At 42.8% G+C, this 27,875-nt stretch overlaps 1 protein-coding gene across 18 annotated transcripts in view; it reads left to right on the forward strand.

Moving 5' to 3' along the window:
- Positions 1 to 27,875, forward strand: part of TCF7L2 (transcription factor 7 like 2) — a 219,204-nt gene that overhangs the window by 179,180 nt on the left and 12,149 nt on the right. For 8 of the 18 annotated variants that reach the window (XM_080403304.1, XM_080403318.1, XM_080403315.1 and 5 more), the window contains one exon: positions 1 to 27,875. This exon is cut by the window's right edge and continues 12,149 nt beyond it. In XM_080403304.1, coding sequence (XP_080259430.1) covers positions 1 to 433 — 433 coding nt within the window. In that variant the 3' untranslated portion in view covers positions 434 to 27,875. The other 10 variants (XM_080403312.1, XM_080403308.1, XM_080403313.1 and 7 more) reach the window with 5 other exon arrangements.

The raw sequence follows: 27,875 nt of genomic DNA on the forward strand, positions 1-27,875 counted from the left end.
GAGAAAAAAAAAGTGCGTTCGCTACATACAAGGTGAAGGCAGCTGCGTCAGCCCACCCTCTTCAGATGGAAGCTTACTAGACTCTCCTCCGTCCTCCCCCGCCATGCTCGCCTCCCCCTCCAGAGACTCGAAACCACAGACTGAACAAACGCAACCCCTCTCGCTCTCATTGAAGCCTGACCCGCTGGCGCACCTGGTCATGATGCCGCCGCCATCCTCGCTCGTCCTCGCTGAGAGCGCTGCGAGCAAGCCCGGCGCCCTGCCTGCAGCCAGCTGCCCCAACGGGGCCCTGGACCACCCGCCGGCCGCCCTCCCGCCGGCCGCTGCCGCCGCATCCCTAGCACAGCCCTCGACGTCCTCCTTGCATTCCCACAGCTCGCTGGCAGGGACACAGCCCCAGCCGCTCTCCCTCGTAACCAAGTCCTTAGAATAGCTTTAGCCTCGTTAGCCCTTTCGGTTTCCTTTCGGGGGGATTGAATTCTGTTGGGATTTGGGGTTTTGGTTTTTTCCTTTCCTTTTTTTTGTTTGGTTTTGTTGTGTTTTGTTTTATTCTCCTCCTCGTCGTCGTCCACTGTTTGTCGTCGTTTCTCAGTTTCGTTTTTAATTTGTGCCATGTGGCTACATTAGTTGATGTTTTATCGAGTTCATTGGTCAATATTTGACCCATTCTTATTTCAATTTCTCCTTTTTAAATATGTAGATGAGAAAAGCCTCATGATTCTGCCAAAATTTTTATCAACAGCTGTTTAAAGTCTTTGTAGCGTTTAAAAAATATATATATATACATAATTGTTATGTAGTTCCAATAGCTTAGTTTTAAAGACTGATTTTAAAAATTAAAAAAAAAAAAAAAAAAGAAGCAATTTTGAAGCAGCCCTTGCCGGAGGCATTGGTTCTTTATTATTTGTATTAAATACGAGCTTGCGAACCAATCATTTTACATCTGGTTTTTAAACCTTTAAGGGCACAATGAATGCGGTGCCGCTACTACTTCTTTTTTTTTCTTCCTTGTGTGAAACAACCTTTATTGTGATGTTACTTGTTATTGTTTAAATGTACAGAAACAAAGGGTTAAAAAAATGTGTTAATATACCTTGTTCCATGGTGTTGTTCTTTTTGGGGGAGGGAACGCTACTCAACAATTAAAAGTATCACAACGCTATTGGACCAGTAGTATTTATTGCTTTAGAAATTGCTTGTTGTATCTGTATGTTGTCCCTTTTAAAATGTTTTTTTCTTCTTTTTTCTTGAAACATTGTATAAAGTGGTTTTTTTTCCCTTAGTGTAAGCATCTTATATATAACAACTCATTTGTACAAGGTTTTTAAGTTTATATATAAATGTGTATATATATATTTTTTCCGGGATTTTTGGTTTTGATTTCTTTTCATGATTTTTTTTTTTTTTTTTTGCTATATGAAACACAGTTGCCACCAAATGGACATTCGTTCACAGATGCATTTTTTCAAGGATCAATAGAGTAAAAAAAAAAAAATTTGCTTTAAAAGCCATTACACACAAAAAGACTTGAAAATTTAGCAAGGGAATTTTTAGCAACGCTGTTTGAAAAATAGCAAGGTCCAAATGTCTCCTGTTCAGAACTGCAGCTGAATCCCCTGCGACATTAGGACTGTAGGCTGTGTGCAAAATTTTTATGTGCCAAAATTCTCAGTGACTTTTAACTTTCTCCCGACAACTTTTTTTTTTTTTTTAATGCTGTAATTTTTTTGTTCATCATGTTTTGCTGTGATGTTACATAGGTAGATATGTATGTAGTTTTAATGTCACCTATAACAGACGTGTTTGGTAGCAGATTGTCCGGAAAGCATTTAAAATGAAGAGGTATAAACCCTTAAGGGCCAAATTCTGTATATTAGATTATTCATAAAAGGAAAATCAGACTGCCACTTTTATGTACACTTACTACATACAGGTAGGTAGCAAACTTAAAACAAAAAAAAAAAAACCTAGGCATGTTGATGTTGCAAAAAACGCTGTATAAAGCTGAAAAATTGTTCATCTGTTCATTCAGTGCCATTGTAGTTGACATGAAGCGATTGTAAAACTGTCTCAGATTTTTCTCTGGTTTATTAAGATGCTAACTATAACATTTTTTGTGAATACTTTGAATGTTTCCTAACAGTTGTGATGTTACTGTTCCGTTTTATGCTCTTATTCCGATTTTCATTTTTAATGGTTTGGAAGCCATTTTTTGTAATGAATAAATGTTCATGCTGTACAGTATCTGTAGCATGCAGTTCTGGATTAATAAAAGCAACTTAGTATGTGCAGAGAATGACTTGTCAAATCATTTATGCATTGACTGCATTTTACTCTGGCCAAAAAGATTTACAGCCCGAGTGGAAAACTTCTTCCAAAAAAATTTGTGCAAATCGTGGCAAATTGCAGCCAGCTCTATCTAGTTGCAAGAAATCCTGTGCTTCCTTTGGGTTCCCATGCTACCACCTGCTAGTTTTGTTTTGCACTAGCCCTCTCCCCGCTCAGCCAGTTTTTGCATGAGTAGGAATGGTTGAAAATCCTTTTTATTTCAAGGAAGTGGCATGTGATTTGGCAAAAGACAAATGGCACGTGAGCTAAAGCAATGCCATCCCTCTGTGTGAAGTCATCCTGACTGGGTGACACGAGACCAGGGCTGATGATACCTTTAATTTTAAAACATTTTTGTTCAACTTGGTGATCCCACAGCACAGGGCTGATGCACTATAAAGGTCACACAGGAGGGCTTAGGGACGGACCCCTCATTAGTCAGAGTCCTTGTGCTGGCCTTAGGGTTTATCTCCTGGATAGCTTTGAGTCTGGTTTTGCATATATATACTTTTATATATATATGTATATTATTTATTGATTTATTTTACATGCAATGAGCCCTTACAGCACAGCCTGCTCTCAGCACTGAGCATTCAGCATCCACCCGACTCAGCAATGCCTGCAAGTGCTGCAGGATGAGAGTGAACTTACAAGACTTTTTATTAAATGGTTGATTTGTTTGGATTTCTTCAAACTAAGCAGAGATTGAAGCTTTGTAATTTCCAGGAATCTCTCGCGAGTGGATGTCACCATAGCCCCAGTCATCTTGCAAAATGTCAATCATAGTAATTTCTACAATGGCACTCGAGGGCAATTAAATGCAAAGGTCTTGGAGCAGGCTTGTTCCTTGCCGTCGTGCCACTGTATTTCTCAGGTAATGCACTTCCCTGCAGTCGGTCTCGACACGCTGTGCAGAAAGGGTAAGTATTCTTCCTCCTATGGGAAAGTGGGTGAAGTTATTTACTGCAGAGACCTGGGAACAGGACTGTTTGGGGAAGCCCGGCCCCAGTGCTGAGCCCGTGCTGTCCCTTGCTGTGGGGTCTGATAAAACCAAACCTGGCTGCAAGTCAGTTGTCTTGGCTGCAGAACGAGTTTGCTTTGTAGAGGGGCTGGGAGGCACTGGATGAAGTACTAAATAATGTTTAAATAAAATATATAGTACTTCAAATTGCTACCACTTTTTTAATGACTAGTTTACAAGCCAGAAGCCTTTTTTTGTTTCAGACATGTTAGTAAAGGGTAATATACATGAGTATTGCTTCACATTTCCTATTAGAAGGATTAAGTCACCATGAATTTTTTACCAGGCTCCATTTATCTCCCTGGATCCAAGGCCTGATGCTGTTTCTGTTGCGGTCTGACACGACACTCCCCTTGGCTTCAGTGGAACATGTCCCCTCGTCACCTGAGACAGGCAGGTGGGACAGGACTCTGCGACGGGGAAACGGATGGTGCTGCGAAGCCTTTGTGGAAGATGCCAAATCTTGCTGTTCTTGGTAGCCAGCAAATTGAACGAGATGCTCAAATTGCTCTCCTGCTATTTAAGGTTTCTGGGGATTTTTTATTTTTCTTTTCTTTCTCCTAAATGTTTTGACTCTTGCTAGGGCATGGCCATCCATCAGCCAGACACATGTGCTGCATCTCTGCTGGGGATAACTGCTGCCTTCTAATCTAAAACATAGCGCTCCAGGGAGATCTTTGAATGCCACAATTCAAAGGAGACACCATCAAGGTATGATTCATATATTCACCAAAATAGTGTGTTCTTTGCTTGCTGCTTTATTAGCAAGCCTTTGGAAAGCAGAGTCCAAAAACACTCTTCCTGGACAAATTGGTTTTCCTTCTTTGTGTGTGGTGACAGAGGCATGTGTTTGAAAGGTATGTTGAGCAGAGCTCACGAGTGGTGGGTAACTCATGCTGGAAACTTGTTTGCTGTGGAAAAAAATGGTGTACTCCTGGGAAAGCAACTGCTTGGGTTTCCTGTAGGTTGTGCATTGGCTGTGTCCCTTGATAGGTTTATGCCTTCAGATTTGCCTCCAAATTTCCCTTGCTTAGAGGACCTCAGCTGGGTCAAGGCTCCTGGGAGAAACTTACCATTCTTTATGTGTACTGCCTTTGTACCCAGGAGTCACAGCCAAGGACCCCATCGGACCAGGTGCACTGGAAATACGGAAACAGGACAGCCCTTCCCATACACTGTAGGTGTAAAATAGGGTGAGCAACTGGCTACAGGGGTATGGCCAGATCACCCCGATCACCCCCAGATCCATGCGAGTGGGGGTGACCTCTGGAGCTGGGCCATGACAAACTGGCATGCTCTGTCCTCATCCGGGGCTGCCATGGGACAACATGGGCCCTACATACAGTAGGTAATTGAGTGTAGCTGTAGCTATTGCTTCCATCTGTTTTTATGGGATTAAGGCAAGGAAGCAAGTCAATGTATTGCATGTTCAGGAGACATTTATTTTCCATTAGTTTTGTAAATCTCATTTTTCACTTAGTGTATGGAATTTTAAAAACTTTAAGCAACTGCTGACTCAATAAAGCGGTGCCACATGGTTTTAAGCTTTGCTTAAAAGGAAAGGCAGGGAAAAAAAAGCAATCTTCAGAGTCCTGTCCATTTCATTAGACCATAAAAAGATGTAAAAAGAATTCACAGTAAAATAGTTGTACAGGCCATTGCAACAATCATGAAAGCAAACAATAGTAATAATAAAAGTGAATGTGTGTGACAGTGCTGCCCAGTTATGTCTGGCATATATGTAGGAGTGCTTTACCACCTAAGACCCTGGGTAAAGCTTTTAGATGGTGTTTTGGGAGAGGTGCTCCAGCTGAAGACTAGATTCAGTACAGGACTGACACTGAGCTTCAGTGGTCTTTGTTGGACAGGAGGGCTAAAGCTCTTGGAGCCTTAGAACTATGAATATGCAAATTTTTCCAGAGATTGCAGCAATTGCTGTGTTATAAAAAGGGGTCGACAGGTACTTTGGCATTAATTTTAAGATGTTCTTGGAAAACATCTTAAGACTTTTAAGGCAGATCAGCTGCAAGTGAAGGCATCCCAACCACCCATCATTGTCAATAATGTCAACAGCCTGTTTTAGGGACTCTCTGAGTACAGGAGTCTGCCAACCCCTGGCCTGATTTTCTTCAGTGATCAGTCCAAAATGTTCACTCATGGCTTGCATCCATGTTCTAGGAGATGCCCTTTTTCTGAGGTTGGAAATGCATTTAATTTGGGGCAGGGGGTGTTAGCCCTGACCTCCAAGGCAGTGGAGATCATGAAGTCATGCAGTCTGTCCATCTGTTTGACCCTCTCCTGGTAATTCTTGAATCCTCAGGCATTTTGAACCAGATTTGACAGCTGCAGTCTAACTCTTGGTGATGATAAAGGCCCTCTGATTTCCAGGGGAATCTCTGCCTGCACTGGGAAGAGAGGCTTTCCAGATCCGCTGCGAAAGGAAAGGCAGGGAGAACTCAGCTGTTATCCATTCTCTCTGGCAGCATCCAGATGGCCAATTATTACACGTCTACTTCTGGACCAGCATCTGCGCTCTCCTGCCCAGCTGGCAGGCCAAGGAGATTAGGTAGGAGACACGGAGAGCGCTGGGGTGTTGGAGGGAACAAGGGACATGGGAGAGAGTTAAGACTATAGGGAAACTGGAAGTATTGCAGCTGCAATATGTAACATTATGTAAGATTGCAGTGGGGAAGCGAGGGGAAGGGAAGGACGATCAGGAGATAGAGGACACATCTGCAGCACACCAGGCCTTGCTAATGTTACCGCTCACAGAGCAAAGCTGCTCTGGTAAAGCAGATGCTGTGGTGTTACCAGCTCCTTGTCTCATTCCTTCTGCTCTGTGCCTTGTGGCAGCCACCGTGAGGAGCACAGCCCCATTCGGGAGTACCTGCCTGGCCACCCACCAGAAAGGTCCACAGGGTGGGAAAGGCTTGGGGTGTTTCCATAGCCCTGTGGCATGGTGAGGACTGGACTTGGGTGTGCGTAGCAAGAAGGGTGGTTTATTTAAAAAAAGAAAAAGAAAAAGAAAAAAGATTATTATCTTATTTGCAAACAAGCCCATTTGTAGTAGTTGGTTCCCAGGCATTAGCAAACACCCCGTTTTTAATATTCTCCAGAAAATGTCCCCTTTTCTCCCTTATTTTGTGTTCCCTTTTGAATATACTGCTGGGGTATTTTTGGATCTAACTATATCTTTTTAATCTGTTCCCCCCGCCCCTCCTCAGCCCCCGCTGCCTCCCTGCCTGCTCCTCCTTCAAACTTATATAATGGCACATTATACAAAATAGCTAAGCAGGTGGTATTTTTAAAGACAGTGAGTGAGCATTTTTTTAGCCTAAATTTGGAACGAAACAGATGGATTTTAAGACTCTGCTTTTTCTATGAATAGTAACCGTTGTTCTCCGCTGCCTTAAACATCAGTTTCAAGACCACCTCCAGCAACCAATCAGCACTCCGTTATTTAATTATAACAAAATTCTTAGCTCTGTCTGCTGCTGCATGGGCAAGTGGGGGGCACTGGATCAACTTCTGGAGCCAGGCAGACTTGCCAACAATAATTTTCCTTTTCCCAGAGGGCTGAGGGGGCCTGGAGCGGGTTCCAAGTTCCTCCTAAACGGGCTGTTCAGTTTGGGCTCCCTGACAGAGTGCTTGAAAAGGGTTATAGAAAGGCAGATAAATGCACTTCTTGTTGCAAGCTTCCCTGACAGGCCAGGCCTCCAGAACAGTGATCTCATTCCTGCCTCATTATTAGTGGTGCCAGATTTTTTCCATTAACAGGTAATTGAGTCGAAACTAAAATAAGCAAAGTTTGTTTTATCCAATGCATTTTCTTGCTTGCTTGTGAAAGAAAAACACTTTAGAGAGGGGCTTGCTTTTAATGTTCGTGGAAATTTATTTACATCTTAGAGATTCCTTTCTGGTCTAGTGTAATTAACCTGACTGGTCTTTTTTTTATTGTTGTTTTGATTTTTAAAGTAAAGATATTGGCAAGGCTTAATTCTCTTTTTTAATGGTTTGAATTTCCTGGGACCAGCAGGGTTGAAATCGCCTGTTCTGTGCACGGCCACAAGTGTTATCCCGCTCCCGTGTGTGCGCGTTCACATTTTCAGTTAGGTTCACCCTTGGCCCCAGAGGGGAGTCAGCAGCCGGAGCCCGATGGGACGATGCTGCGCACCATGTCCAGGCTCACAATGAGCTTCCCCTTCCAGAGAGGCCACAGGGACACTGCTGGGACCAGCCAGTGTTGCGTCTCCTCATTGAGCAGGGAAACAAAGCGGCTGCTGGTGAAATGCTCACGGTCTTGCTGAAGATAGTTCTTTGTTTCTAGTCCATGTAGTTGGCAGGGACAAGTGTAAACCTGGGTTTTGTGTCTTTCTGCTGAGATGACGTTGCTTGTAGAGGAGGAGGGAAATCTAGCTGTCCGGGTGCATCTGTATGGGGGGATTGCCGTGCTGTCCACCTCCGTGCCAGCACCAAGAAAACCTGAGCGATTCCTCAGCCAGCAGCTTCAGGCTTCCCTGTGCAGCCAGTGGGCCAACTTCTCCCCCTCCTCAACTGCTGGAGAGCCGGTCCTGCCCTGGCTGCAAGGCAAAGCCCTCAAGAACAGCGTGTGCAATGCTGCAAGCCCTAGGGGACAAGCACGTCTTGCAGAGAAGTTACTACCAGTATGGATGTCTTCCTGTTTTCTGAGGGATCTCCCTGATGCTTCCTAATCCTCTGGTGTTGGGCTGCCTTGGGGGACTCTGGGCCAGCCTACACATCAAGCGGTGAATTCCCTCTAAAATTCATGGGACTGATGCCCAGAAGCACGGCTGTTTTCTGACCTAGCTTGGGCGTCTGAGACAGTTGCTTGTGGGGTCAGCTCTGGCCTTACTGCTAGGCAAAGCAGGTGCCTCTTGCTTTTGTCCCTTGCCTGTGCCCCAAAGTAAGCAAAACCCAGAGACTTTGCATCATTGCGGCTACTAGTTTGACAGGAAACAGTTGACGATGCTGGAGAGCAGGCAAGTTTCATGTTTGTGGCTTTGCTCTTTGGCTTCTGGTTTGGGCTACCTGTGGAGGCAGGCATCTGCCCACTCTGCCCTTGTGAAGGAGGCCATGTCCTTCAGCAGCCCGAGGACTTGCACGCTTTTCCCAACAACCTGGCATCCTCATACCAACCACATTCCTGTGTGACCTCTTCTCCAGCCCTTTGCATTGGAGCAGAGGGATGAGAGCGTTGCAGAAAGGTCGGTGGAGGCATGGGGAGGCCGAGCGAGGAGGGTGCTGCGGGCCAGGGGCTGCAGCATGCCTCGCTGCAGCTGGGACCCCGCAGCAGGGCAGGGGAAGCGGGTGGCTGCAGAAGTGCTGAGCGTGGCAGCAGCGCCTGCCTGCCGAAACACTGCCTCAGCCTCATCCCCTGGGCTCTGAGAGGCCAATTACCAATTCACAGAGCCTGTTTCAGCACAAATAGAACCTTCAAAGAGTTGGGAGCTTTTCTGGTTTTCTTCTTCTTCTTCTTTCTTTTTTTTTTTTTTTTTTTTTTTTTTTAATGCCCTCTTAAAAAAATAAAAGCAGAAAGACCCATACTTTAAGGTCAAGTACATAATTGTTTCTAGCAGGAATTTCAAACATTGTCTCTTCCTCTGGGCAGGTATGGCTGGGTCAATTACCCTGACTACCTGATGACAGGAGACACAATAACCCCCATCTGCACTTGAACATATCATCTCTAAAGTAGAATTTAAGGGGCTTTGTGGGTTTTTTTGTGCAATCGCACAACTTTTGGGGGTTTCTGCTTGGAGAATTTAGCTAGCTTTCATCTTGTGGAGGTCTGATGCTGAGATCTCTCTGGCAGTGAAGCTGTAGGAGAAATCAGGCAGGTGACATGGGAACTGTGGTCCTGTGATAGTCCTTGTCGGGGCTGAAATGGAGGGTCCATGGGGGGAATATGTACTCTGTATGAAGGAGCATACCATAAAATGCCTATTAATGGCTGAAGTGAAACAAGGTGCCCAAATTACATTCCTAGTGGTCTGGGATATGCATTTCCAAGCCCCTGAGTTTACCTGGCTCTAAAATGGCTGTAAAAAGATGCAATCATGAGGCGCGCTGTCTTGCACAGCTCTTATTCTCTGTAATAAGCATGTTCAGGACCTGCACAGCAAAATCAGGGTTGCCACAGTGGCAGGAGATAAAATTCCTTCTACAGTCACTCATTCCAACATATTTATTTCTCACTGGATTTTCCGGGGTACCAACAACGTGTTTTAGTTCCCTGTTTAGTGCATGAATTTTGCTAAAGCAGCCAAGTGACTTGCTTTTATGAACTTCTCCTCTGCATGAGGCGTGACAAAGAACATGGATTCAAATTGTTTCATTTTAAGAGGTGATCCCTTTTGTTTCCCCCACTCTCTAAATTTTTAAGTGAATTTAAATTAACAAACATCACTCAGGTGTAGACAACACACAAATAGGAAAGATTTGCCATCTACAAATCTGTTTGCTCCTTACATCCTTGAAACCACCCACAGCACGGACAACAGTACAGACCCCTCTGAACTCTGTCCCTTTTTCAGGCTACTCTGACCTGGATGAGTGAGCTGAGGGATGGGACAGCTGCCCTCCTTCTTCCTTCAGATCCTTTCTGTTCCATTCACACTTCAGCACCATTGCATCTCTGCACCTCAGGTTCCTTCCAAGAGCCTCCAAGCTTACCCGTCATCCTGCATTTCATGGGGATGCCATAGTAGCATCAGCTCCACCTTGCACACTTGTAACCTGACCCAAAGGACCATTTTTGGGGTGAGTTTCACATTTGTGGAGTATTTGATGTGTTTTACAACAAAAGCGTCTATTAGAAGTGCATATAATGGTGAGACAAACTGCTTCAAGTCAGCTGAGACAAGCAACAAGATCTGGCCTAGTAGAGCAGACCCAGTAATGTGGAAGGAGACATGAGGACCGTTTTTACTATACAAATGAGTTTAATATCCTCATAAGTTTGGTCAAGTCCTTTCATTTTGGTATTAGCATCTTTATACTGACTTGCGTCTCATCCCTTTTCTGGGATGAAGTGCCCAAGATTTCCCAATGGCAACTCAGGGCCTTCGGTGTCCCATTTGATGAAGGAAGCTGGTTCGCAGCAAGAACTGGATTCCTTTCATGCTGGGAGAAAGGAATCTGTGTAAAATGTCTCAACTTCAGCTCTAAAACTGAAACTAAAACTATCAGTAGCAACTACTGAAAAATCTACAGTAATCTTATTTTAATTTAATCCGTGAGATACATTTAGCACACCTTTGCTACTACATAAAATAACAATATTGTTCGTATTAGAGAAGGCAAAAGGAACAGGAGTATAAATAATTCTTTATCTTAGTCACATTTAAACATGCTCAAGTTTCACTCTTTCAAGTAAATCCTTTGGATGTGGTCTAACCTAAATATTACATTTACCCAAACTTAAATATTTTGGATTGGGTTTTGGTATCTTCCTTTTTTTTTTCCCCCTGAACATACCTGTCTTTTTTTAGTGGTGATGTTGTTCTGGCTAGTTTTCTTTACCCTAGCAGAGGTAACTCCGCAGCACATTTCTTTTGACAAAAACACACAAAACCAACACGGATCAGTTAACACAGATGACATCTTTAAACTTGAATACATTTTTTCACTATAAACGCCACCAGTCAACTTTCGTGTAGGTAGGTTTCCATTGTTAGTTGTCAAAGTCTTCTTGAGTGGATTTCCCACTGTGTCACTTTTGTGTGAGTCAAATCAAGATTATAGGTAACAGAGAAGAAAAAGAAAAAGAAAAGAAGGTTAGACCCTCATTTTAGAGTTTAAGAAAAATCTACCAGCAGGTTGCAGTTCGAGTTGGTAATATACATGAAAGGGGGAGTCCAAGCCGTGTCACAGGTATCACTATATTAGGCTTTCAGGAAAAAGCATACAAAACACATATTGTAGTGGTCACACACAGAGACATAAATTTAGGAACAAGATCTGCCTTAGCTTGAACATAGTCAGCTCTGATAATAAGGAACAATGGACCGAAGCTATTATGAAACGAAACCCAGGTGCCTGAATGGAGGGAGATTTTAGCTGAGTTCTCCTGGAATAAAAAAAAAAAGTCTAACTTTTTTCACAGATTTATGTTGTCCTAATTTTTCTCTGTTCTCACTTTAGAAGACAGCTGATTTTATTTGGGATTTGATTAATGAACGTGGTTAAGGTGTTCCATGCTGAAATTTTCTGGAGTAACATTTAAATTTTTTTTTATTGTATTTTTTTCTGTCTTAAATATTATTTTCTTTTCTTTGGGATTTTGGGTGTGCAAGGAAAACTAGCTAAGGTATCTCCTGTATCATATCCACGAGGTAGTAGCCAGGATGGATTTGAGATGCTTTGTAATAGTTTGGGTACTTTCTAGTCTTACATGAGTGGTGTAAAAATATCTCTAGAAGCATATTTGTTAATTCATTTAGTGAGAAGGTCAGGAAGTACCTCAAGGAGCCAAAGATAGTGAATATCTAAACCTGGGCAAAAACTTGATTTATGGCAAACAGACACTTTGTCTTGACCTATGTGGGATATCAACAGACTGCTGAGATGTGTCCAAGGAAGACTGGGAGAGCAGAAACCTTCAGTGGAGTCCCACTAGGACATGAGAAGGCAAGGAGGCAAAAGTCAGATTGTCTAGGTATCTGATGATGTCAGACCTCCAGCTGGTCTGGAGTTTGCAGGTAAGTTTGACTTTTCTCTCAAAAAGAGTATGGATACATTCTAGGTTTAAGGGATATGTGCATAGGTCTTTGGTCATACTGAAGACCTTTTCTCTTTGCTAAGGTAATTTTCTCACATGTTATCTAGTCTTATTAGTTCTAGGAGTAGACTGGCTTAATATAAGAAATCTGTCTTTTACTTTTGTCTTTCCCACAAGCCACTAGCTTCCTATGGAAACCACTGTATCTGTTCCTCCTGAAGTCAGTATAGTGGGTCCATGCCACATAGCACTGCACCCCCAGCATTTTGCCCAAGGGCCTGAACATTATGGGAACCCATCTCAGGGATTCAGTAGTATGGAGTAATATTCTCTTTACTTGAAGGAGCAATCAGAATACCTGGGGAACAAACAAGGCTGAGCTAGCCTTGTATTTGGGTGAAAAAGGGCTTCTTGCCTCTGCAGAATCAACGGCAATTACTAGATTTGCATCAAAGGTTTAGTCAGCAAAAGGTTAACAGTACTAAGCATGAATATTTTGGCCTGTTGTGCAAAGCATACAAATATCAAGGGTGTTTGCACTGAGGCTTTTGGCTGGACCTCTATAAAGATACAAGCAAGAAGCCAAACATATGTTCTGGTGTTCTAGGCTTTGATTCTTAATCATGTTCTGTGCTTGCATTCAGAGGTTTGCTTTGGGACTATCTCCAGCGTGAGAAAATATGACAGAGAAATCAAACACAGAGGTTATGCATAACGGTGCGGCGTCCATATCTGAAGGGGAGCTTTTGTAAGCACTAACATTATTCTTCTTTTGACAGTAGTCACACATTTTCACTTGGTTTATCTTAACTGGGAATAACCCCTAAGACAGGATGTCTCCGGGCACTTCAGAGAAGTGCTTTTTGAAGGCAAAGGAAATAATGTTACAGGGCTGTGCCTCACATCTCTTCGACTGTTAACAGTCCTATAAATACCACTGCCGAGTGCAGTGTGTGTCCATGGCTGCTCTCAAGCGTAGCTGCAGTGCCTGGCTTGCAGCACAGGAATATTCTCTTGATGTAGGAGAATGTGCCGCAGCTTTACTAATACGTGGCTCCGTGCTGCCGACTAAACCAGCTCTGACAGCCATGTAAGAAGGCACTGGCTGGATACGTAAACTGGGCAATATGTCACGGTATGGGAAAAATCAGGTACCAGCTGTCACAAAGAGTGAATCCTAAAACATTCCCAGGGACAGAAAAGGATGGAAATGAGGGGTTTGGGATGGGTTTGGATTTGATTTAACCTGACATTGTGCTCTTCCACGGCTATGAAACTTTTCAGGAATGGCTTTCATACTTTCACAGTGTATCACCCTCTTGCCCATTCTGTTTACGAGGAAAGAGGGCTTACTTGTAAGCCGAGCTGTCCTTTTCCTTCCCTCTTTCTATCCAGAAAGATCCCTCTTCCTTAATTTTTAAGTTTATTTTTAAACAGTTTAAAATACTATGATGGAAAAAGTCAATCAGTGTATGGAAAGAAATGTAAAAATTAACCAAAAAAACCCCCAACATTGACTAATTGTAAAATGCTTTTCATTTCTTTTTTAACTTGTTGCACTTTGGTAATTCAGTAATTACAAGGGAATGTACTTCACTGGGTAGGTCTAATATCTGATATATCTGCAAAGGAAAACCCGTTAAGTCAACGGAAATATTTCAGTAACCTGAGGTCAAGCTGTAGTTTCCTGAGAAAACAGAAACTTAATTTCTTTTCTTCCAATCAGTCTTGTCATCCCTTCTTCCCCACATCTGCAACTCCATTTTCCCATGCTCATTCTGTCCTATAGCTGCTGAGGCACGTGGCAGGTGTGAAAATCTGATCTCTCGGCTGTTGAAGCCGGCGCTCACTTTACATTGGGATCTAAATGGTTGTTTCGGCAGAAAATGTCAGAAAATTCTGGTCAGGATCTTGTAAGAGGAAAATGGAACTGAATTTAGAAAACACCCCACGCCAACAGAGAACAGTGAGAGCAAAAGAGCAGCTACAGGAAGAACATCATCCACTGCTGGCCAAACTGCAGGGTAATTAAACCAGAAATAGCATGGGGCAAGAAAGACACCAATCAGTTCCATTGGAAGGATGTCATTTAGCAGTTCAAGAGAAGAAGGGAGCACTGTATAAAGTGGAGATGAGCATGGCAGTCTGCCAATCTATCACAATATTCTTTTATTTAAGATGCTTATTAGTATCTTATATTTCAAATTAAATATTTATAGTTCTGTAACAGCATGCAGGAAGGGGGCCTATTCCAGAGATTAGTCTGTACAAGAAGTTGTCCACTGATGTAAATTAGATCAGTGAACCCTGGAACATTCATGCTTGCCGTCTTGTCATCATTTGTATTTTGGGGATACAGGCTGGGGTGGCAGCTCAGTTGCTGGTAGGCACATTGCTCTCCTCTCCATGAATGTGTGTTTATCTCTTACTTTCCTGAAAAGTGTTTTGCATGCATCAACTGTTTTCGGCTTCAACAAGCCTTTTAAGCAATTCTGTGTCGCAACCTTCATGGTTGGCAAACCAGTGTCATTATTCCCATTCTCCCACATGGAGACTCCTGCAGCATTTAAAGGAATTGCCCAAGGACATGCAGAGAAGCAGTGTCAGCTTTGTGACTATATAGCCCCACCATTCTTATTAGAGTCCATGAAAGATGAGAATAGTCCCTTTGATGCTTTCAGCGAGTGCTGAAACCTTTACCAATGTTGTGAAAGGTCATTAGAGAAGATCTGGGGGGCCAAATTCAACAGCTACTCATGGGAATGGTCCTTGGGATGTGGAACTAGTCCAGGAGAAAATGTGAAAACAGAAGTGATTTATATTGAAATGAGGGTTATGAAGACAGCAGTGACCACTGAAACATACACAAAAATAACTCAGAACAACCTCTCTCTGGAACGCTCTGCTGTGACATCTTTTTAACCTTGGAGGAGGCCACTGGGAAGAGAGATTTAGAGCAGATCTGTGGGACTTACATGAGTGAACGAATCTGACTTCTATCTAGGTGCTTCTGGGTTCTCATCAGCCCCTTTCAAGGTGTAAGGGAAACCATCCTGGTCCTCTGTGATCTGCTCCCTGGGATACAGATAGCAGGACAAAGCAGTCATTCTCTTTTTCTCCCATGGAAAGTGGTCTCTGCCCTTTTGATATTAAATATATGGGGTCTTTCCAGAAGGGTAGTGCGAAATGTCAAAGAGATAATGTATTTAAGCATTCATCTGGTTTGCAACCATTTTATACCCACCACACAAAGACATAGAAGGCTTCTCACTCATTTCTCTGCACTCATCATGCTGCCATTGTGGGACCAGAAGATAATGAGATGAATAGGAAGCATTTCCACAGCATGAACAATGTAGGAACATCATTATTAATGTTCGTACAAAATATCCTCTCTCTACATGATGTCTACGTATCTGAGATACAGTCCTCTGCCAGATATAAAAAATCATGGCCATCCAACAGTGATCTGTTACTTAATGGAAAGTCTGCTCAAATTTCAGTTTAAATTGCATTTATTATTTATGTCTCAAGAACAGAGTATGTATACTGAGTATGTCTTCCCCTTAGAGTGCTAGAGGATTAGTAGTTTCCATTTAAAAAGGCAGATATTGGCTCAGAAAAATGTTGAATATGTTCATATTCAGGATTTTAAAAATTTAAAAATCCTTTCAAATCAGTGCAAAATTATATTTAAGTAGCCTTTTCTGTATATGCTGAGGTGCATATTTTCATGTGACTGGGGGCAGGTACCTGCACCTTAGCTCTCACTCACTGGTTCTGGGTCCTGGTGGTGAAGTGAGAACTCCTTCTGGGTGAGTGCCAGCCTCAGGGCAGGTTCTGTAAGGTCCGGGTTCAAAGGGATGTACAGGATAGAAAGGGACGGTTATATGTGTGGTCTCGGAGGCGATGCACACAAGGATGGCTGCAGTGGCATTACCTGCAGGTAAATGCTGCACTAGATAATAACATTTTGATTTTGGTCATTCTTTTTCCTTTGTAGCTTGCCCTCCAGCAGGGATGGCTTTCAAATATAATCTCGAGGTGACATTTTTTGGTAGTTAATTTCTTCCCCTTTTTTTGTGACTTCTTTTTTTTTTTTTTTTTGTGATTTCTTTTTTTTGTGACTAAATTATCTGTGACTTCTTCACAAGCAGCTCAGTGCTCAGCCACCTGTGTGTGACATTTCTTGACCTTGCTTGGGTGGATTGCATGCCACCAGGCAGGAATGGGTGCCCACAGTGCTCCAGATCTCACTGGCACAGTGAATCCAGGTATTTGAATAATTCATTACCAACATACCTGGATGTGTCTGACAAACTTTGTGTTTCGGGGTTTTTTTTTGTTGTTTTTTTGTTGTTTTTTTTCCCTAAAGCCTTGGAATAATGCTGTTTGTCTTTTCTTGTTCATATGTATGTTCATTTCCTATAGTAGACATTTTGAATGCTTTGCTTAAAGCTGCACCCAGAAGTACACAGTGGAACAGATGGTAGAAAGAGCTAGGGATATTTTATGGGTTGGACAACAACCACAACCTGATCCAACAAATTTTCTTGTTCTCAAACATTTTACTGTCAATACACTCCTCAGGAATGTACTCAGAGTTGTTTGGGGACATGGAAAAATATTTACCTCAGCCTTCCACAATTTATTACTTATTGTTTGAAAAAGTTGCCTCTTTTCTGTGCCAACATTTATCATCTTGGGAAACATACTGGAATATAGCAGTGACATTAAACAATAATATGCTCTTTGCTGGGATAAAATAATGTTGTTGGACCACTGCAGAGGAAGCCAAAAATCACTTGTGAAATGGTTCCTTTGGAAGGGCAAAAAGTCTCAAAGTTTGTTAGCAAACAATTTCGCTAGTGGTGCAGACATCAAATGGCTTCGGCAGCACTTGCAAAGCTATTCTGAATATGCATTTCCCCTGGAGTGCTGGGGCAGAAAGCAACTGTAATGAAGGTTAGAACCATAATAATAAGAATCCCTCACCAGCAAAAAATAATAATATAATGTAAAAAAAACCCAAAACCTTGCAGAAAAGCTAGGGGAAGAAAAGGCAGACTGTGTGAGTCTTTCAGCAATCCATATTAAACTTCTATTTGCATGGCGCTGAATTAGGGGCTGCCTTAGCTCCTGGGCAGTGGTGGCAGCTCAAGGTTCCTTTTTCCTTCTTCACCCCAGCAGGAGAGGGAGAGCCTGCAATCCCTCTACTCCAGTCATTAAGCTGCTCTCTTAGCTGAGCTTTTCTTGCACATCCATACATTCCCTGGCCCCGCAAACTACTTTCTCTTGTGCAGCCCCTTCTGTTTGGTGTACATTTTCCATACAAAACTGCACAGCCACAAATGCAGCATTATATAAATATTTCCCTATAATCCCCCCTTGCTGAGCTGCCTATGAAATACTTGATACGAGCTGCACAGTCCTATGTGTGTAGCAAAATGCATGTCCTCCAGGACTGCCCTACTGTCTGGTTGTCCCTGCCTACCACCTCTTGCTGTAGGATACCCTCCTGTAAGTTTAAGGAGGAGAGACCATCTTTACTGTAGTGCCTCAATGCAGCCTGTTACAGAGAGCCCTTGAAGCTCTCTCCCTAACACATAACTCAGATAAATGCAGTACAACAGCTAACCTAAGATGTATCTTGAATCACCCCTCTCTTCTGAGTGGATTTCAGCTTGCCCACCTGGGTACCAGGAGCTCTGTGCTCCTCAGCAGCTGAATCTGACGTCTCCCAAATGGGTCATCTCCAGCAGAACCCTCTGCAAGTCCCTCTTTGCAGCTCCAGGAGCATGGCAACTGGTGCTGAGACAGCTGAGAGGACCTCAGCAGGCAGGGGGCTACAATTTTCCTGGGAGGTGGTGGGGTGCAATCGCACCGTTGCAGCTGATTGCTCTGTAAGTGGTGCACCCGTTTTGGCACAGTGCACAGGACATTATTTACCCTCCTAAAGACTTGCTCATCCTGTGGGTGCCCTGGCATGCACTGAAAACAAACTTCACTTCTCTTTTGACGTACGCAAAGGGGAAAAGGGGTGAAAGGATCTGTGCTGTGCTTGGAGGGAGAAGAAACAGCATTAGAATGGATGGGTAAGCTGAAAGGGATGGAGCAATTCTCGAAAAATATTAATAACTACTAATAAAGGCACATTTGAATACCGAGTTTAGTTGTGAAGGATCCAAAGAGCCCTGTGTGCTTTGGAATTGTCCTGGCCCACCTCTGAAGTGCTCCCACCTGAAGGGCAGGGTGCCCCAGTTTCTTGAAAATGCACTCTGGACTCGTCACAAGGTGTGAAACAAATCTTTGAACCCTGGGTGCTTTGCCCAATGCCTGTTCCTTTATTAGAAGCCCAGAAGCCAGCATGGAATAAGCAGGGTAGCAGTACAGCGCTGCACATTTTTATAGCAAGGCCAAATCTTTATTATGCTTCTTGGCCCAGTTTAGTGGAGAACACTGCTGGGCCTGATTTCAGTTTTGATATCATACACTGAGGCTGCAGACCCTTAAGAGTACAAGCTGGAGAAAAGAACATAGAAAATGTTAGGAATGAGAAAAGGCCATTCAACACATTGATGCTTGTCTCTTGTAATACAGCGTTTCCCCCAGGATAGCATCTAATTGCTTCTTGAACGAGCCCACTGTCTTTGCCTCAACAACCTTGCCCAGTAGGCCATTCCAAACATTTATTATTCTTTGAGTGACAAAGCACTTCCTTATGTCTCCTCTGAATTTGTTTTTTGAACTTCCATTTATGCCCCCGATCCTGTCATCTGTGCAGTATCAAAAGTAGTAACATGCATTGATATTATCCATTCAGCTAAGATTTTTGTATACTTCAGTTAGACCCCCCTTAAATGTCTTTTTTTTTTTTTTTTTTTTTAAGTTGAATAGATTGAGGGGTTTTTTCACCTTTCAGTAACTTCTACAATTTTATCCTGGAACCAAGTCGAGCAAAAATATTTGTTAAAGTCTGACTTACATTAGACCACACTGAACGGATGTATAAAGTCTACTATAGAAACACATTCCGGTAAGGTTTTTTTCCCCCCTCTTTTGGAGACGAAATTATCATTTAGTTTCCCTGATGTTTGCATCTGGTTATTTTGACAAAAGTTATCTAAGAAGAGTGTAATAAAAAGCTTGATATGAAATTTGGAAAAAGCCAATAATCTCAATTTTTTTCCATTTATACAGCGGGCCTCCACCCCCCACCCCCTTTCCTCTTTCTCCAAGTAGTGGGTTTTCTTGAAAAGAGACTGGTTTATCGTATGGGATTTTCCATGTGATGATGCTTTGTAGAATCTGTAAGAAGAAATGTCAAAATTCATCTGCAAACCCCTGAAAGCCACAGAATCAAACAGTTGCAGGTCCAGCCCTCGTCCACCACCACAACTGAGGTGAATAGTTCATTACCTTTTTGGATTAAATTCTATGGCATGTGTTACGCAGGAGGCCAGAACTGATGATCTAATGGTCCCTCCTGGCCCTAAAAAATATCTACAAATAATGATTATAGATGAAATATATATGCCCTGCACAAAGTCAAAACCAGAAGGCTTTGGGTGGGAACACGAAATTAAGGAAAGGAATTTTGCTGTAGCCCTTTCCCAGAAACTGGACAAACAGCTATGAGCATTAGACTGCAGCAGTGGCTGCTTATTCATAGTCTCTCCATTTTTTTCATTATATTAACCATGTGGGGGTTTTAAGCCATCTGTAAATCTTTTTATTTTTCTCTGAATTCCTTCCTGATGCATTTCTAGGAATGTGGGATCGGAGCAAGTTGGGCGAGTTGTCCCTACAGCATGTGGCTGATCTGGCTTTGTTCCCCCACAGGCTCTTCATGGATGTAAAAAACCGCCTTCCACAGCATCACTGAGTTTTGCATCAGGTAAATCACTATCAGGACTAATTAGCATAGACAGAGCACTGTCATCATTTATAGTTAACAAATGAGTTTGTTCAGCATCATCCTGTGTACTTTCTGTGCAGGGTTGCACTGCGGGATCCAGACACGCTGCTGGATACATCACAGCCAAGCGAGTCATCCTGCTTTCCCCTGGTTGGGACCGTAGCTGTCAGTCAGCTCCGTGCCAGCCTTGTGTTGGACTGTACTGGATCATCTAGGAGTAATGAGCAAGTCAGCCCCAAAGGCCTACAGAAATTATTTGTGCTATTATGCTAACAAGAAGAGAAAACTGACGTATGAGATGGTAATTATCGGGATCACTCTCCAGTTCTTCTCTGAAAAATCTATACAATATTTGCTTTGCTCCAGGCCCTGGGAATCTCCCATGATTTGTCAAAAAATAGTTGTTGGTAGTACGATAAATTTGTTATTCAATTCCCTACGTGTTCTGTGTTGTATGCAATCTGGAAAGCCGATTTGTTTATATTCTTATTTTCTCTGTATTCCCTTACCCATTCTTTGTCATTATCTTTATTTTTACAGGTTTCCTTGTTCTCCAGCATTTTATAGTTGTTCAATCTTTGTGTTTGTATATTTATTTAAAGGCAGGTTTGAAAAGAGTTCAGTCTCTCAGTTTACTGAAGGATTCAACTTCTCGCTAGTACTTCATCTCCCCTGGCATTTTTGTGAACACCCGTGTTCTCCTTACCCATCTATCCAGCACTAACCTCTCTGGTCTCTTTGCTACTCACATCTGGTGCTGACCAGCCTCAGAGTCCTGGTCTTGAACCACAATCCCCTTACATTCGGCATGTCTTTGGACATCGTCTGCTCCTTGCTCTGCACCTTATTTTGCAGCCGAATTCTGAGGCTTCTTGAATTGAAGTATTTTTAGAAGTCTCAAATATTTTTCTGTGCAGAGATTTCATTTCTGGTACCTAGGAGGGCTTCACTCCTACCCCATATAAGGCCGCTGCTGGGCACCAAGGGCCGGGTGTCTGGTACCCATCACCACCAGGGGACAAGGGGCAGGGGCAGGGCACCAGCCCATGGCACGGACAAGCCCCGACCAAGCCCCTCTTCTCTCACAGGCCTCCCCTGAGACTCTCAGGGAGGTGTTTAATCTTTCTGCTTCGACACCACATCTATACAAACGCTGATTTAAACCCGTCTGTAACGTGCAGCTACGAAGAGTTGTTTAGATGTAGTGGAGGGAGTCAGGCGCTGTGTGAAGGGCTTTGCCACCCAACTCTGCTGTGGCCCAGCAGGAAAGCGCCATGCTTCAGCTCCCCACAAGGGTCTTCCTCGCTCCTCATGCAGTGTGCGAGGTCCCCACCGCGTGAGCCTGCAATGCAGAGGACATCTGCCACGTCCCTTGGATCAAAGCTGCCTGGAGGGAAGAACACCTCCAGGAGGACCGAGACCACAATAGCTCCATGTCCTGGTGGAGGCGATGTGAAAAGGCCTGCGAGGGTTTTGTTATCATTGGCACGTCTTTCCTTCCATTCTGTCCAGTGTTTTAGATTGTTAGGACTGCTTGTCCTGTCAGACCTACCAAATATAACTAGAGCATTCACTGGATTTAAACATTTTCAAGTGTTTACAACCACATCTCCTCCCTGGGGGGATCTCCGAACTGCGCTGCTTGCTGTATTGTCTTTGGCTGGGTCTTTAGAGTTTCTGAATTTATGCGCTTAAAAATCAATGAGCCTTGGTTAGACAAGAACCCAAACACTGTGACTCCACTCCTAGGATTTCACAGGGATTATGAGAGATATAAATAAACCTCAGTTTTGTAGCCTTCAGACTTTCTATCAAAATTGTAAGTCGATTTAAAATTACGGGCCAGATATGCCATGTGAATCGTGCTTGAAACTGTAGGTAGTCTTTATGCAGTAAAGTCTGAGAAGGTGTTTAAATACTAAATGAATTGTAAAGGAGGATTCTTTAGCCTTTGGTAGCCAAAGAGAGCTAGTGACAAAGAAGCCCACGGCATGAAAAGCTGGTTGTATGAATGTTACCACTCAGCGCTGGGCTCTTTTGTGCCATGTGGATCTCGTGCTCCGTAGCTCCCCGGGGCAGCTGGGTGGCAAGCGCAGGCGTGTGGACACATCCACAGCAGGCAGCATGAATGCGAGCCTTCTCCTCCTCTGGACCTCAGAGCTTCCCAAAGACCTGCCCAGGCTCTCTGAAAACAAAATGAGCAGAGTTTGGACCTTTTGTGTAAAATACAGCCTGGCCGTACTCGAAGGGGCATGCTGGGACACCCTCACTTTGTTGTGGGCCATGTGGCCAAAGTCCTCATCACAGGCTCTCTCTCTGCTGCAGCATTTTGTGTCAAGCTGCAGCAAACAGGAGTCTTCCCTCTCCTGTGGAAGATCCATAAAAGAGGCACGGAGAGATAGAAGAAACAACCAGAAGAAAGCAAGGAGAAAAAACAAGAGAAAGAAAGGAAGGGACTGAGAGGAAGAGGGAGAAAGGGGAGCGAAATAGCTGTCTCTGTCAGCAGTCAAGGGAATAGGTGACGTGCCATCTCTCTCTCAGTATAAAGAGGTTGTGTGGGAAGGGGGAGGTGACAGATAACATATCAAAGGAAATGAATTGCAGTATTAAGATCCTGACTTTGCTTTGTCAAATTTGCAGGTGATTATTGTATAATTCTCTGCAGCTCCTCTCAGTGATGGAAGAGCTCTCCAGATCCTCAAGACATAGTACTATTGGTAAAAGCAACAGCTCCTCAGACAGGTACTTACTTGAAATAGCAGAAGGCTTCTTAATTCTCCTTCAGGCTTCTTCCCATTCTGTGTCATCTCTACGTACTTGGGATATAGTTTCCTTCCTGACTGACAGCAGAATCGGAGACCCAAAAATACAGTGGGAATCCCTGAATTAAAATTTAGTTGATATTTATGATTTTCAGTTTGATGTGGTAATCAACACATTTCAGAACAATTGTTTTGGTACCAAAACTCAAACATAACTCCTATAACAAACCAGTGAACATAGGGCAAGTGTGACCTTATGGTAAGCATACTGGAGGAAGAATTTATCAGTGGTCCACCAAATTAGGTCAGCTCTGATCCCAAAACACCACCAAAAGCCATGGGTAAGATCTTACAGTAGAGGATTCCTGAGCAAACGCTTTGACAGCAGCCATTTTCACAGGTAACCGAGATTTAATGGACATGAAGCTGAAGTTTGCTGACCATCATAATGTGACCACAGGATTTGCCGTGGTGGAATAGCGGAAGTGGAACTTGGCATGGCCAACAGCTCAATAGTAGGAGGGAAAATTGCCTGTCCATGTAAACAGGATACCAAAGAGTGAAAGAATGCATGCAAAGAAAGAAAGGAAACTCCTATTTCAAAACATCGTGACAAAAAGTCTCAATGATTTGAAAAAAAAACCAAAAAACCAAACAAAAACAAACCAAAAACAAACAAACAAAAAAAACCAACACCCAAACAAACAGGGAAGTGGTTCATATTTTGGTTGATTGCTCAAAAATCAAGTCAATCTTTCCTTTATTTTTCTGTTTGGTAATTTCTTTTTCCTCTTCTTCACCCTTCTGCTTTTCTGGTGACCAAGGAAATATAGGGAATGATAGAAGAAGAGAAGGAAATGAAGAAACCAAGACAAAAAAGCTAAATATTTCCGGGCACTCTGACCATATTCCATGTCCTTTGGAAAGGAAATTACTTCAGAGTGGTTTGTGGTTTTGAACCCCAGTAGAAACAGGGCATGGAAAACCCTTGTGCAAGCCAGAACATCCTGAAGGTGAGATGGCTACAGTGCAGCTGCAGGGGGCCTTGCTGGGAGGCGGGAAGAGCTTCAGATGTATAAGACCTGCTCAGGTAAGGATTCGTACTCAGAATATTATTCTATTTTTTCCAGATAAGATCACCTGTTGAAAGGAAGGCATAACTTCTGTCCTACAAATCAAATACTTTTGATGTTATTGTTCTATAGTAGATACAGTATCTTTTGAGGCATCCTCAGACTTTCAGCTCCTCAAAATCAGTGCTTTGCCCTGGGAAACAAAATAAACATTAAAGAAAACAAATAAAATTATTGTAACCAGTGTGGCCTATCAACCCCTGTGTGGGGTGGGGAAGCAGAACTGGAGGGAAGAGTATTTTTTGCTAACCAGTCTGAAGTGGTTCCCAAACGCTGAAACACGGAGCAGTAAAGGAGCTACACCACTTTCTTGGCCTTTCCCCAACCCGTAGCACTCATCATTCATGGCTTTAAAATGGTAAAAGAAAGGGAGGGTTGTAAATGGAAAACAAAATCAAACCAAAACAAACCTCCTAAAAACAAACTCAGACCTGAAAGGTCACTTCTGCCCTCCAAATCAGGAAAATTGACACCTCATTGCCATCAATGGGGATTCCAGACAAGGCATATCCGACCAGGAACAAAGTTATTTGAATGAAAAATTCAGCCATCCTCCTTCCTCTGCCTTCCTCCGTCAGCTGCCAGAACTGGCACGCAGAAGGAGACCTCTTTGGCCTTGTAATGTTTGAAGTGAAACTTTTTTGGGAATACTGAAAGTCACTCACAGTCCCAGGGGAACGCTGAGCCATTTTTCCCACCCTCCCTTCTTTGTAGTTTACTTTCCCTTATATACATTTTTTTTCTTACTGCAGCTTTTCTGATCACAGTATCACAGTGACTTTATCACCATCACCTCCTCATTGTGAACCAGCCCATCCCTTGGAGGCAGAGAGCCATTGTGGAGGTGGTAAGTAATTTGTTTTGTTCAATGGATTTCTTGTTATGCATGCATGCAAAGTCCCTTTTATCTCACATTTAAATTTGTGTTTTCCCTCTTATGATTGGTTTTGTGACATCAAAAAGCTTTCAGCATCTTCAAAAATCAAGAAGAACAAACTGTTAGAAAAATAAAATAAAAATAAAAAGAAATACTTCCTAATACATCCAGCATTTCAGTGCAGCTTTAGAAAAAGGAGAGATCCACATGGGATACTGGCTACTAACGACTATGGAAATAAGCCTGATTTTTTGATCTCTAGGCCCAAACATTATTCATATTTTTTTCCTTAGCCTCAAACAATGTCTTCAGATAGCCCAGGTAAAAGCAAGCCAGAAACAAAACAACATCATAGAGGAATTGCTTTATGCAGATACTTTCAGCTATGCTACACAACTCACATTGTCTTTGAACCCAGTGTGATGAGAGAATGATTTGAGACTCCAGGGACAACTCCTGGATATGTTTTTACTTCAGCATATTGTAGCGAGACAGAAATCTTTGGCTTCAGAAATGTGTTCAGCAATCTTCTGCATTTGGGAGTGGGGGTGTGTGTGTTATTATTATTTCTTTTGCTCTAGTAACACTTTGGACAACGTTGAGAGCTGAGGTCAAGAAGCAGACGTGCTGTATGTATGAGGTTATGCAGACTGTCTTTAACCTTTAAGAAAATGGTTTGCCCATGCTTAGTGGGAGGCTGAGAGCAGGAATAGGAAAGTCTGAGTCAAACCCTCCTCATCAAAATCAGAACTGGCTATGACTGTTAGGCTGCTTTTCAGGAAAGGAGCCACATATATCCTTTGAATTTCAGTCACCTTGTCTACTTTCCTAAGAATGCTTTTATCAATTGACTTTTTGGGAACTGGTTAACATTTGCCTAAGTATCTACAATGAATTGAGATATTGAACCTCAATATAAGTTAATTGTATATATCCCATGTACTCTGACATGCAGTAGCCAGATTTTTAGATTGAAATAGCTTGAGGAGAAAGGCACTTGAAACACAGTCCATGGAATGGCTGTTGGAGGTTCTCTGAGAAATTACATCATGAACTGTTCAGAACATCCATTTATCCACAATTCTATCTTGTTTCTGTAAAATTCAGGTTCATTCCAGAAGCAAATGAATGGTAAAGATTTTGTAAAAATTGATCTTCCGTGAATTTTCCCATTCAATACCCATTCTTTGATAAAGAGGTGTGAACCATAGGGCAGGGGATCTTCTCCAAAGCAGCAAGGTGTGGCAACCAGCAGAGGCCCTGCTGCTTCCCGGGCACCCTGGCTCTCCAGGTCATGGTGAATAAATGATGCTGGTTGAGACATGTCTGCTTTTAATAAAATGCTCTTTAGTGTGGAAAAACCAGAACCCTGTCTTGCTGCAGATTTAGTTATGAAGCCAGAGTCACTTTATTGACCAAAATGGAGCCCTTAGCAAAAAAGGTCAGATTTAAAGCATGAGCATGATCTTACATCTCACATTGTAGGACAGTCTTGGAATACAGAGACTGCTGTCCTGCACTTCCAATAAAATCTTTGATCCTAGCTGGGACAGGGGATTTTCCTTGCCCCGAGTTGGGAACTATCACCTTCCTAGAACTCTGGCAGGAGGCGGTGGGGGGCAGGTTCACAGCTGCTTGTGTGACCCCTACACACACACAAGGAACATATCTCTCACCATTTGCCCCAACACAAATATGCATTGGGGCTTACAAAATGCATGCAAAACATCACACAGTCCAAAGCAGAGGTGTACCCTAAACTCTGTTGTGCTTCCAGCCATCCACCTTTTTTAATTTGCTCAGCGTATACAAGGCAGCCACAGAAAAGAGGAATCTTTTCAATAAACAAAAACATGATTGAGAGTTCATTCCACTGCAAGGATACTTGCAGGATGTGTTAAGGTGACATGTAGGTTTTGTAATCCCAGCTACCTGGTCCGTGAGTGCTGTTGGGATCCTGGACCCAGAGCCACAGGGATATTGAGGTGCCTGATTCCAATGTGCCTTTTTAGCTTCCCAGTGAAGTCAGTTCTTCCCTTCCCAGCTCCTTTGTGAATGTGGACCAAAGGTATTAATCATCCTGAGAAAGGGATTTTGGGTACTGTGGGAGGCTTTCCACTGCTTTGAATGGGAGCAGGACTGAGCCCTCATTGCCTAATGGAAAAGGTAATTTGAGGCCATTACTAGCAAAGGAAGGTGGAAGGAGGTCTTCTAGCAGGGTGTTAAACCTTCCCTCTCCAGCCCCACGCTCGCTGCTGCCCTTGGATTTTAGGTGCTTTTCATTCTGGCAAATGTATTTTATGAACCTGATGTACACTTAGCTAGAACAATCCCACACTGGGATCTAATTTCAGACCTACAAAGGTTGATTTATCCTTTTTCAGGCTATGTACTCATTTGAACTAAAATTACCCTGCTGCCAGCCTCCTTGATAGCAATTACATCTAAAGAGAGAGAACCACTGAACTTCATGTATTGGTAATGGTCTTTCCATCTGTATTTTTCCTTGGGGATAAAGTTGTATGGGAAAATTAGACACATTAGCCTAGGAAAAATAGTGAGCAAAAATACATATTTTATACTTTTAAAAAGTATCCTCATGCTACCAATTAGAGACATTATTTAATGCAGGTATTTCAGCATTATGGTGCCAGCCTGTATATAAAGCAGAACAAAACCATTTCTGATAGTTATTTAAGGGCATCCTAAAAACACTCAAGAATAGTACATTTTAATTTTCAATAATGCCAGCAGACTCAAGCATTCAGATTTTAGCATAACCAGCAGGAAAACTGTTTGATGTTTTAATTATGTCCCAGAAAATGCTGAATGTGTTATAAAAGAAATCTGAAGAGGGGAGGGGGGAAAAAAGGGTTTTTATTACTGCTCAAGAGGAAGGACGTTTTACAACATAGCATTAAAAATGTAAAATGGAATAAAAAAGAACTCGGATAGTCAAAACTTTGTCTGCAACAAAGTAGGCCAGAGAAGCAAAATAATATGTCTGTTAGAAGCAGTCAGCAGTGAGAAGTGGAAGAGAGCATTTACATAGAGATAGGGCTGCAGGAAAGGAAAAGCCTTAAAATTAACCCTAAA

This window comes from Falco punctatus, assembly GCF_963210335.1.
Source record: "Falco punctatus genome assembly, chromosome: 9".
Classification (NCBI taxonomy): Eukaryota; Metazoa; Chordata; class Aves; order Falconiformes; family Falconidae; genus Falco; species Falco punctatus.